Source organism: Ochotona princeps, chromosome 3, assembly GCF_030435755.1.
Source record: "Ochotona princeps isolate mOchPri1 chromosome 3, mOchPri1.hap1, whole genome shotgun sequence".
Taxonomy (NCBI): domain Eukaryota; kingdom Metazoa; phylum Chordata; class Mammalia; order Lagomorpha; family Ochotonidae; genus Ochotona; species Ochotona princeps.
In genome coordinates this window covers 4,388,169-4,401,014 of record NC_080834.1, presented here as the reverse complement: position 1 = coordinate 4,401,014, position 12,846 = coordinate 4,388,169, and the positions used below count along the sequence as shown (strand labels likewise).

The 12,846-nt window shown below is 45.3% G+C and overlaps 1 protein-coding gene across 1 annotated transcript in view; it reads left to right on the top strand.

Moving 5' to 3' along the window:
• Positions 1-12,846, top strand: part of SLC9A9 (solute carrier family 9 member A9) — a 574,162-nt gene that overhangs the window by 435,316 nt on the left and 126,000 nt on the right. Inside the window, exon 13 of the mRNA XM_004597757.3 lies at positions 11,300-11,351. Coding sequence (XP_004597814.2) covers positions 11,300-11,351 — 52 coding nt within the window. The remainder of the gene's footprint in view (positions 1-11,299; positions 11,352-12,846) is intronic.

Genomic DNA, 12,846 nt, shown 5'->3' with positions numbered 1-12,846 from the left:
GAGATGAATTACCTTTCAGTCTGTACCCACATAAAGAATATTTTATGACGATTTCCCCCCAAAGCCAAATATAATATGCTAGTTATACATGAAATATGCAGAGTCTGTTCTGTTTCACGATCTGATATTATTATTGAGCTCTGATTCTTGATTACTGTGGGGAAGGACTTGTCATTATTTTCAACGACGTTGTTTTTGCACATCTTAACATTCCCGAAGACACGATGTGTCTTATAATCAATGGTGTCATTAATATCATTAGCAGAATTTTTTCTTCTTCCACATCAATTAATGTCATGCCTATGATTGATGACAACTCAGATTTGATGAAATTTGGTGTAAGTGCTTCTAAGATGAATCTGAGTTGAATACATTTTTCATGTCTACTTCAATACCTAGCATGCAATAGTGGTCTTAACACATCCTCAACCATAACTTCATGAATGAATGAAGAAAGGTAGCAGAGAATGAATGAAACTCTCCCCCCGTCTTGCCATTCACTTTTAGACAGAGTGGTGTCAGGAAAAACACCAATTCATTTGTAACAGTTTTTGGTGGCTGTCATTATGATCTATAGAACGATAGATTGAGAATGCCTGGATGCTGCATTAGCTGTGTGCTTCCACTTACCTCTCATTATTCCATTTTCTGCAAAATTGATGCTAATTTCGTTCCTACCTGTGCATTTCCTCTGGTCTCCATGATCATTTGAGAACTTGCTTTACAGCAGATTTTTCACCCACGCCTCTCATCCTCCCTTCCTCATCTCAGCTCCAAAAACTTCTTCTCGGTCATGTTTTCATCGGTTCTCAATTCACTTTCTTGATTCTAAACCACTGATTCTGGAATCATTCACTCTTTAAACATCACTGCAGTTTTACAGCGGTGCCCGCAAGCATATGCCCTATAGTTAATAGCATGTGCTTGGCCAAGGGGGGAAAAATGATTCTTTTAGTGATTGACTTTAATTCCTCTCAGCAAGAAACCAAAAATAGGCTTCTCTTTTGATGAATTGTGGAGCTTCCTAGTTTACCTATTAGCTCTTCTTGTCAATTACCGTTTAAAATTAAGACACACGCTCATTTTTAGCGAAAGGAAAAGTCATGTGCTAAAGCTGGCATTTTTCTCTTTAAAACACATATTTGGTTTATTACTTTGAAATTGGGAATTACACGCAGGTGAGTAGGGGAGAGGCGAGGAGAGAGAGAGAGAGAGCTCTTCCACCTGCTGATTCACTTCCCAGGTGGCTCATACTGGGCAGATCAAAGCCAGGAGTCAGAAATTCCATCCAGGTCTCCCACGTGGGTGGTAGGGGCCAAATACTTGGGGCATCTTCTGGTACTGTCATAAGCACATTAGCAGGAAACTGGTTAGGAGGCAGAGCAGCCAGGATTCAACCCCACGTTCCAATACGGAATGCCAGTGTCAAAAGCATCTTAACCATTGCACCAAAACACCAGCTCCAAGGCTTGTATTTCTCAATGCTGTCTTCAAGGATAAGAGATGAAGCGCTTTCATTTAGAAGTGTTTTTATCTCAAATCTGGGTAATAGATACTAATGGATCATAGATCTTAACCTCCATAGATTATAAAGCCTTATTTTTTAAGATTTATTTTTATTGGAAAGTCAGATGATACACAGAGAGGAGGAGAGACAGAAAGGAGGATCTTCCATCCGATGATTCACTCCCCAAGTGACTGCAATGCTTGGAGCTGTGCCGATCCGAAGCCAAGAGCCTGGAGCCTCTTCTGGGTCTCCCACACAGATGCAGGGTCCCAAGGCTTTGAGCAGTCCTTGACTGCTTTCGCAGGTCACAGGCAGGGAGCTGGATGCGAAGTGGGCCAGCTGGGGTTAGAACTGGTGCCTATATGGGGTCCAGGCACTTGCAAGGCAAGGACTTTAGCTGCTAGGCTACTGCACCAGATTGAAGACAATAAAGTCTTAACCTCCACATAGGAAAATAAGATTTCTGTCATTCATTTATAGAGATTTTGCCTCACAATCTACTTCCAAGTACTGGCTTAAATAATAGTTGGAGCAACCATTGTTTCCCCAATGCCCTTTTAATTTCATTCGCTAGTGGCATGTTAGTGTTGGTGCGACAATCTTCTTTGGCTGTTTGTGCAAATGTGAAGTCCACATGGCTCCCATCGCTGTACTGACTGCAGGATGATGGATGGCCAGCAGTGACAGATCCACGGATGCCCAATTATTGCAGATCCCAGTTGCAAGTGCTTTTTAATGACTAGCTTAAAGAAATGGAATCTAAATCTTTCTTTTCGTTGTTGTTGTAATTACTAAAACGCATGGTGTTATAATGACTTCATGTCCTCTTTCCAAACCCCATATGCTTTATGTGATATGCGACTATTACCAAGTGCAGACACTGTTTGATAGCTGTTACTGTTTTAATTGTGTGCTTCCTGCTGGCCTTCGTGCCCTCTGCCTCTCTTACACCTGTGTTCCATGCTGCCCTCTCTTTGGTGACCTTGAGTTTTTGCTCTTACTTCTTCCCAGCTCTTAGGAAATTTTACATTCATTACTTAAAACTCACGTGACTATCAGCTCAAATCCTTGCCTCATTGGCCTACAAGGTCATGATTTGGGGAGGTAACCTTCTCAAAGCATCTTGTAGACTACCTGCTCTCAGCTTAAAGCCTACTTGAATGGGGATTTCAGAACCAACCACCAGGATTTTTCCCTTTCACCTGCATTGTTTTGTGAGTAAACATGAACCAATTGTGCAAAGCATTGTTACAACTCCTTTAAGAATTTTTTCCAAGACGTGACTCCATGTTAATATCTCCCAGCCATGTTTTGCTTTAGGTGAATCAACCATTCTCCGGGATTATTGAATAGAGGAGGTTTAATGTCCCTAAATATATGTTCCCTACTGTATTTGCCCCTTTTGTCTAAGTCCATTTTTTATTTTCATTGATTTTTATGAGGAGAATTTGCTCTTGGCCTCTCTTAAGAAAATGCACTTCCACGCAGGCCTCTTCCCTCCCAGGTTTCCCGGACAGGCCTGAATACATCAGAGAACAGCAACACAAGATCGCCACCCACCTTGCACACCAAGCGTGGTCTTTAGTGGACAGTGGGGTCTGGGTCCCAACTCTACCTGGAGTGCCTTGTAGCTTGAGATGGTTTTCAGGGCCGGAGGAGATGTGCTTTGGGCAGTTTCATAATATTCTATTTGGTTGGTTGTGAGGAAACCACAGTGGTTTTTCAGGTTTTAAGTTTTCCATTTCTCACCCAGACACCTGACAGGCTGGGATGTATTTTTCAACCACTTTTGGTTTCACACCAACAAATAAAATATGCTTCTCCAACTACTTTATATTCAGTAATAAAATGTATTTCTTTTTTCCCTAGTACAACATGTTCACTCTGACATTGAGAACACATGCCACCTGGTACCACACTAGACAAGCTAATCCAGTTGGAAAAAGTGTAGACTTTTTGGGGGGCTGTGCATTTAGCTCTGTTGAATCCCTAATTACGCAGGCAGGGTACCCAGAGTGAAGCCTTAGGGAACAAAGACCAGATGCCTTGATAAACTACTACATCTGTCTTAGCACCAAAGGGTGTCAGTGTTCTTGCAGCTTGGGTCAAAAGGAATTAGTGTGCATTTTCAATACAGTTTCTCTTTAACTTCATTGTTAATTTGTTTTAGAGGCAAACACAGAGAGAGCACCTATCCTTTGGCTCACTCTGATCAAATGCCCACAGTGATGGGCTGTGCCGTGATCAAGTCCAGAGCCTGGAACTCCACCCAGGTCTCCCATGGGGGTGACAGGGCCCCAACTACCTGAGCCATTGTCCGTGCCTCGTAGGGTCTGCACTAAAGGGTAGCTGGATCAGGGATGGAGTCAGTCAAAGCACAGCAGTCAGATAAAGGGCACAGCATCTCCAGCAGTATCTTAGGCACAAGACCACATGTTGCTCAACATGATCTCTAACAGGCTCTTATCTGTAGCCTGGCATCAGCTAGCACTCTGGACTTCGGGGAAATGTTGCCAACCGTCAAGTACAAGATGTAGATCTGCAGTCGTGCCTCTCACGTGTGCTTGTTTACTGATGTTTATCTTTCCAAGACCATAACATTTTCAGCATACTTCTGCATTCCCAGATGTGTCTCTACATTCCTAGACACATGTAAACAGCAGCTGTGCGGCTCCCTTGTGCAGCCAGAGCACACCTCGAACACCGCATTCCTAAACCTCCCTTGTAAACACACACCCCTGGAGTCAGAAACACCTGGACACTCTTACTCTAGAACATCTGAGGCAGGTTGAGACAGAACTGTTTTACTGGAGATATAGACAGAAACTAAATGCTAAACTTTTTTTTAAAAAGATTCATATATCTGATAGGCATATTTACACGGAAAGAGGGAGAGACAGAGAGAAAAAGAGAGAATCTTCCATCTGCTGGCTCACTCCCCAAATGACCTCAAAGGCCAGGGTTGCTCCAGACTAAATCCAGGAGCCTACAGTTTCTTCTGAATTTCCCATGTGGGTTCCAAGCACTGGGGATATATCTACTGTTGTTTTCCTGGGTGTATTAGCAAGGAACTGGGTTGGAAGTGGAGCAGCCAGCTCTTGAACCAATACCTGTATGAGATGCCTGCCTCACAAGCAACAGCTTAGTAAACCAAGCCACAACACTGGCCTCTGCAGCTAAATCTGAATTCACAAGGTTTGATAGCAAAGACAACATTATCAACAACCCCAACATAACAGCAGCAGATACCGTTTATAACACTTTCTTGATATCAAGCTCTGTAATGTGCTCCTTCTGCGCATTATCCACAAGAGCCCCATGAAAAATGTACTGCTAATTTCTCCCTTTTGAGATAAAGGGAAATAGTTACACAAGGTGAGTGATAAGATCAACTAACCGAGACCCACTAGTCTAACCCCCGAAAATAATGCCATTTGAATATTGCGAATCATTTAATCATTTTAATATGTCAGGTAAACTTTTGTCAGCACAGAATTTAAGAGAGACCAGATCTTTTTTGTTACTCATCAGTCCAGCAAGGTTTCATGGAATGTGTTCCAGCTCTACAGTTATAGGAGAAACGCAGATGTCACTGATGGCATGTATAGTATGACATCAAGAAACTGAAGGAGCGTAGAGCACTTAGGAGACCACTGCAATGGTCCAACCGAGTCCATTGGACTTCACATTAAGACTGCGGTGATGGGGAAAAGGGGATGAATCTCAGAGGTGTGCTCTTCGGGGTGGGAGAGGACAATGGGTGGTTCCTAACAGTCTGCCTGTAGCATGGAGAAGAGGATTGTACTGGGATGCTTGGCCACTTCCAGTCAGGGGGTCTGAATGGTTTCCTCCTGCCACTAAGCAAACTGAAGCAGAAGAAGCCTCTGTAGGAAGTGTCCTGCAGGTGCAGCTGAAGCTCAGGGCCCGCGGAGACTGACCATTCGCGTGGTGAATGTGGCAACGTCAGCTTTCCACGTTGCTACCCACTAGAGACAAATTAGCCCTGCAGCACCTTTTGAGTTTGGGCTGTTTTCCTGTATGAAGTGGAGGCTCTTACTGGGAAGTAAAGTCAATCTATAGGAGAGGAGTAATGGCTCTTCAAGGCCACGCTCAGTGGGCCGAGGATTTGTACTCGTGGAAACTGGAGAAGACTTGGACAGTTTCATTAGTTCAAGACAGTTGGGCACCCTACTCCAGCAGGGATGCTTATTCCTGCTCACTGATATTTACAGAACTGAATTTGTCTCTGAGTTTAACATGTAGTAAATGATAGAAATGAGACTTGAACACATGGGCCCTGACTCCAGGGTTCAAAGCCTTAAACAACTCCGCCACGGTGAAAAAACAAAATGAACTGATATGACTTTCCCCACTTCTTTGAGTTAGTTCATTTTCTTGTTTTCGCAAAATGCATGTAAAATTAAGACTTACTAACCATATTAGATTAGTTTGGGCTATGCACAAGCTTCTGTAATCCTTAGTCAAACGATATGGTGTGACAGTTACTAGATTTTATGCCATGTAATCCAATGGCTACATAATAGTTCCCAAAGCTCAGCACTGTCTCAGACTCCTCCCTTGTCAAGGTGTATTTATGTGCTCAATATCAAGTCTCTCTTTCCCTAATAAAAATGTCATTTTTTAGCATCTAGTTATCAAATACAGATCCTGAAGGAAATAAGTTCTCCTCCTCACCAGCCAACCCCCAATGACAGGGATCTCAAAAAAAAAAAAAAAAATCAAAACCATGCTTAGGATGGTTGCAATTCACACAATGAAACTAAGACCTTGTGATATTTCACTGCTTTCCTGGGTTGCTGATAAGAATCAGAATGGGTTTTGTTGGCTTTAATGGGAAAAGTGAAGCTTTAGTTAAGTTTCATACCATTGAGTTTTTCTTAGAGGGGAAGAAAGGTAAGGAACTGAGAAAAGCACTTCAGAGCATTCTGTTCGGCAGCGGTTGGATATGGGAGCACCCCGAGATTTCAATATGTCATAATAAAACGTTCCAAAGAATGGAGATACACCAGGAAAGGGGTTGCATTATGGTACCCAAGAGATGAGTTTCACTCGGCAAATGGAGCTGGGTTCTCCGTGTAAATGAGGAACCCGAATGAGATGTTCAAGGGCACAGCTGGGAATATGTGCAAAACTCCTTTTCATTTCCATTCGGATACCACAGAGGCAGCGCTTGACTTGCTTCAAAGTAAAAGGCACAACAAGGATGCAAAACACGACATCCAATTTTAACCAGTTTTCTTAGTTATCATCACGTGTTCCTTTCTTTTTCCTGTCTTCCTTTTCGCTGTCCTCTCTTCGTTCAGCCCAGCTCTGTTTTCTTCCTTCCTTTCATCTCAGACATCTTATTTTCCTTGCTTGTTGCCTTCTTAGGCCCAAGTCTATTAACAAATCATAAATAAATCCCCGTCCAATAGCTTACCCGCCCCCCAGCAGAAGCAATGGCTGAGTAGGGAAATGGAGATTCCTGCGGGGCACAGGCCAGGCCCTGTGGCTCAGTTGTGACTCTGGCTGTGAATTCAAGGGCTGCCCAGTGCAGAACCATGCAGAGACTATGAAGGATTTATTTCTGACATTAATGGGCACAGCAGAATTGAACTCTGGCACAACTGATTTAAAAGTATGGATTATAACCAAAGTTTTAGAATTGACAACACCTGCTAGCATTCCATGAAATCACCAAGTATTGGGTCCTAAGCTAAATATTTTGCAAATATCTTCTCTTTTATGCCTTGCTACAATCCTGTGAAGAAGGGCCCTTAGTATCCCTGTTTCTAAAGACACGAAGAGCGTGACCCCGTCAGTGATCCAGATCACACAGCAAGTGGGAAACAGAGCCCTGTTTCTCCGCCCAGGCTGTCAGAGTCCAGACCACCCTCTTAGTAACTGGGTGTCTCCAAGATGTCAGCAGTCAAGGTTTTTCTGAAGCCCTCAGAATCCAGCTGGGGTTGACACATAATACAGTATGGTGGTGTGCCTTGCATAGTTGTGTGTAACTAGACAGAAGAACAAAGGGCAGGACAGGGTAGCAATAACTGGAGCAGGTGACCACAGATGCTCATGGTGGGAGTTCTTCCAGGACACACAACAGAGGTGGCAGCATATAGCTATTCAGTCCAGTTTACATGACGGACAAGACCCAGGAAGGGAGGAAGGGTTCATGGCAGATGAGCTAAGGCAGGGATCAGTAGAGTAGGGGCAGTGAGTAGAAATTTGCGGAAAATGGCAGAACCATAGATGCCCAGAGGGCATAGGCAGCCTAGAATTTGGAGGGAGGAGGAGGAGCATTCCATGAAAGAGGCAGGTACTAGCAGAACAAAGCATGACCAGAACTCAGAGTCAGCAACGGGGCCTGGGGTAAGTCCAGTTACCAGACCTGATGTCCAGTAAGAAGAGCCAAAAGCATAGCGTAAGACTGAAAGAGAGGTGCTCCAGAGCCTTGCCTGTCACCTCAGGACGTGGGTCTTCATCCTACATCCCTGAGCTCTCACCTGAGCAGCTAGGATGCTACAAAGTATGATGATACCATGTCTTCTTTCAAATAACCTCCTAAAAATCTATTCTGTGTAAGTAATCTTTTATGCATGGTTAACTCTGCAATAATGTTGCTTTGGAGCTGACATGCTTTCTTGAATAAGATACAGAGGCAGCCGGCATGACTATGCCATCCTGGGGACGTGGAGTGAAAATACCGGTGCATGTCCACCTCAGTGTGGTTAGCACTTGAGAAAGGCAGAAACTCAGCCGTAGGGACCATGAGCCATGGGCAGTGGGCATGCAGGGTTCATGGGAAAATAAAGAAATGCCTGCATTATTACATGCCTTTCTGTCATGTCTGCATTACATTTTATATGTACCTCCCTATCTTTAATCTCAATGCAAATAAATAAATACATTTGGCTTTCAGATTATGAACTTTGCTTTTCAGGTTACAAACTAAAAGAAGCGAGATGGTACAACACTACAATGATGCATTGCCATAGACACAAAACCGCATCAGTCAACATAGAAGACTCAAGAATACAAGGACCACTTAGGGCAGTGTTAGAGAGGCCCGCAGGCTCACAATAGAGACGGGGAGCCCAGCAACCTCCTGCAGCGAGATTGGCATTCTAGGAGCTTCAATCACAAGCCCTCCCATTGTGGCACTTCAACTCTGATAATGATTTGATTCTATTGTCATGAAGCCTCCCACGTTGTATGCCATGGGAAGGCAAGGGCTGGCCAATGACACCCCAGGAGAAAGTTCTCCATTCTGCTCTGGACTGACCCCAAGGCAGATCCTCAGCTGCCCACAGACAGGACACGGGAGGAGGAAGAGAGGCCTTGCTCTCAGCCCAGCCAGGCAATGCTGTAACATATAAAGAACTGGAGCGCTCCATCCATGACATCACACCCGAGTCCACTTGGCTGCCCAGATCTTTCACACCTGTAGCATCTCCTTCAGGGGCTGTGGGGCAGAGGGCTTCAGCAGCAGAGGAAATCCCTGTCCTGCCTCCAACTTCAGATGCAGGCTCCCTCTCTTCTCTCCAGACTTCTAGACAGAGAACTGGAAAAGGACCCCGAGCTGATGCAGCCAAGGAAGTTACAGTTCAAATCTGCAGGTCTGGGTGCCCACTGGCCCTCCAGACTGGAGACTCTGGGTTCATCCAGGGATGAAGCCTCCTGGAGGCTCCCAGCGTCTGTGTGCACAGGACTGGAGTGATTCATACGCACCTGTGCAGGCCCTGCTGGACCAATGTTGGACTCAGGCCCACCTGTACCTGAGGTGCCTGCTGAGCACACTGGGGCAGGGAGGCAGGGATGGGGTGGGAATGGAGACCTGAATTTACTGTCCTTTCATTCCCACCTCCTCTGCAATCATCCCTCCTCTCCTCCCTGCCCCCAGCCTCCTTGGCCTTCCACTTGCCCATCCCTTTTCCCCTTCCCCTCTTCTGCTCCTCCCCTTACTGCCCCCGAAAAAGGATCAAATCCAAGACTAGTCCTCTTTGAGATCTCTCCCCGGTACCTGCAGGCCAGTGTTGCAGAGAGCTTTCCATTTTGCTCTTGGGTCAGACAGATGAAGCTACCAGTCAGAGGTGCAGCCCTTCACCCAAAGGACATTAATTTTTTAAGAATCCAAGGTATTTTAAGCAAGGTTCATCTTCCCTCTTTTAGGTCTCCTGTCACAGGCTCACTGTACCCCACCGGGGGGATCCTCCTCCAGAGAACAGGCCCAGGGCAAGCTCTTAGAGGGTGTGTGTGTGAGAGAGAGAGAGCTAGGGCTTGCAAGATGCAAGGGGCTGGCAAAGGTAGCCTCATAGCAAAGGCTGCTTGAAGACTAGAAAACAGGCAAGGCCTCCTCCACCCCAGCTCCCTGCCCCCACCCAGAGGTGGGCAGGACAGGAAGTTCAGCCTTGAAGGCCTCTCACTTGCACAGACCCCTCCAGGGCCCTGGGAAGAGCCCCAGTGCTATGTTCCCAGGGTCCTATGTTTTTGTAAGATTTGCAAAAGGAATATTTTTTAAACATAGCTGCATTCAACTGTTGTTTTTTTCCGTTACAGCTTCCTCTCTTACTTTCTTCTCTGGTCAGATGGCTGTGGGCAACTGGAGAGACTTCAGCTAAGGGGAAATTGAATGAGGACTGCATTGAGTTTGGAGGGGGTGGGGTACATTTGTGTGTACCACAGTCACTGCCAGCCACCCGGGAATCGTGCATAGCCTGGCGTACATACCAATGTGTCCTTGGGAATGTGGCAGCCCAAGTCTGTGGATAGTGGAGGATGAGCAAAATTCAAAATACACTCACCTAGAGGTGATTCTGTAAAATCCTCTCAGGATGTGCAAAATTCAGTTTTGACTAACGCTGCATCAAAAGGGAAGTTCGGGTATAAACCCAGGAACAAAGTGGGCACAGTAGTGGGTGCACGGTGCATTGTTGGTGGAAACGGCCTGAAATGGAACCTGGCAGAAATTCTGCTACTGGGGGTGCTGCCCTCAGTAGTGCCGCATGCAGAGCTTGGGTGTCGGTGTAAGGAAGTCACTTTCCATGGCCCTCAGCCTTGCAACACGACAAACTCCCACATCTTCCCATTCTCAGTAACACATAACCAGGATCAGACAGAGAACCCAAGAATACAGATAAAAATCAGGGAGGAAAAAGTGATTCTACGGTTGTGTCAGCCCATGAATGCAAACCCCACACGTTTTTCCTGGGTTTGACCAGCTTGTAAAAATAGGTAGCTTTTGGCTCTTCTGAACAGTCACTTTTATTCCTGATTTTGTACTTGGACTTTTGCTGTTACTTTCCTTTAAGAGCCACCCAGCCACCCCCAGATTGCATAAGCCTCAGGCCTCATGACTGTCCACCCTATGAGCAACCCGTGAGCATCTGGAAAAAGGTTTCATTCTCTCTCAGGGAACCCTGGCTCAAGCTGGCCACACACAACTTAGAGACTGTTTGGTCTGTGGGCCCCTTTGGGGTACCAGGTCTCCTTTCCTTCAGGATCCCGGCTTTAAGGGCAGTGAAGCTCCTTTTCCTGATGACTCCCATCCCAGATTCCCAGGGCACTGCTTCTGTTGGGCAAGGCAGGAATGAGGAATTGCTCTTGGTGTTTGGCTCCTTCCACTGAGCTGAGTCCAGGGTGTGTGTTTCCATCAGCGCAGAACTCCACCTGAGGTTCTTCTAATTTCTTCTCCAACTCACATCCTGTTGGCGCCAGGTGATCTGACAAACTAGACTATCCTATCTCTTCTACAGTGAGTATTTACCAGTGCTCTGTTCTTTTTGGCAGAGTTGGCGTGGACTTGGATGACAATCTGAAGGAGGAGCCCCCCTCACACCAGGCAAGTCGAAGAAGCCAATGTGTTCAGTGTAGAGACATAATCTGTTCCATTCCAGACAATATTGTATGCTTGTTCAGCATGTGGTCAAGAAGTTCTTTCCCAACAGGGCTGTCTGTGCTGATACAACAAATCACAGGACACTGAAATACACAGGAATTCAGTTTTGATCACTGTGACACAATTCTTAGAACTAGTATATACTTGCAGCACCTCTTTGGCAGTGTGGCCCCTGGAAACTTCCCAAGGTAGGAACTGAACTGTGCCTCTTAGTATGAGGCATTGCAGGCTTCAGTGTCCTACCCAGAAACTTGCTAGCTAGATGATCTCAGCAAAATGTATTCAAACTGTCCCCAAAGCAGGTTAAGCACACAACAAATGGACCAACTGCTCCTGCCTCGCTTCTCATTCACCAGGTCAAGGTGCATAGAAATACTGAAACAGGAAAAAGACAATGAAGCTGTCTAGGGGTCCATTCCTGACAGCTGGGAAGTGATTATCCACAGAGACCTGAAGATATTGTGGGGACTGTCATTGAGACCAGTAAGTTGTCCCCTCAGTCAGGAAACTGTATCCTGCAAAGTGTGGACTTGAATCTGACACTGAAGTAGAGCATCGCTGGCCATTTCCCACAGTCGTTTTTTTTTTTTTTTTTTTTTTTTTTTTTTTTTTTTTTTTTTTAAAGATTTATTTTATTATTATTACACAGTCAGATATACTGAGAGGAGGAGAGATAGAGAGAGGAAGTGGAGCTGCCGGGATTAGAACTAGCAGCCATATGGGATCAAGGCGAGGACCTTAGCCACTAGGCCACGCTGCCAAGCCCCCCACAGTCGTTTTTAATTCAAGTACTTACCACCACCAGGTGTATAGAAACTTTACACCTTGTGCTGAAATTCAAAATGGGAACTGATGATAGAATACTAGTGTAAATAACGGGTGATGCTCAGTGGGTTGTGTTATGGCTATATTTGGGTTCACAGATGAGCCACCTCTTTAACTGCACAGACTTTCCCTGTTGTGCCATCCACAAAACAGCTGGTTAGGGTTTCTGGACAAGATGCCATTTTCCTGGCTTAGTGTTAGAGCTGAAGAAGCAAAGAGTCTGAGTTCTGTAGTGGAAAGTGAAGTTGGCAATGGTCCTGGCTCTCAGGATCTGTGAGCATTTTGGTCACATGTGTTCCACCTGCAAGCTGTCCAGGAAATGCATCTTACTGCATGACTGAGCCTGGCCGCCCCACTCAGAGCGTAGAACCATTCTGGTGACTCCTTACAGTGGCATGTGTAATGAGTACATGTTTAAAACACATCCTCATCTTGTCTAGGTCAAATAATCCATTCTCGTACCCCTGAGCAAAACTTGTATGTAACTTTTATCCTTCTCATATACCTTTCATTTAAAGCCAAAAAAAAAAAAAAATACCCAGAATGAGAAAATTGATCAAAGAAACTTCTGTGTCTTCCCCAACTGCCAAAACTTTTACAATCACGTATAATT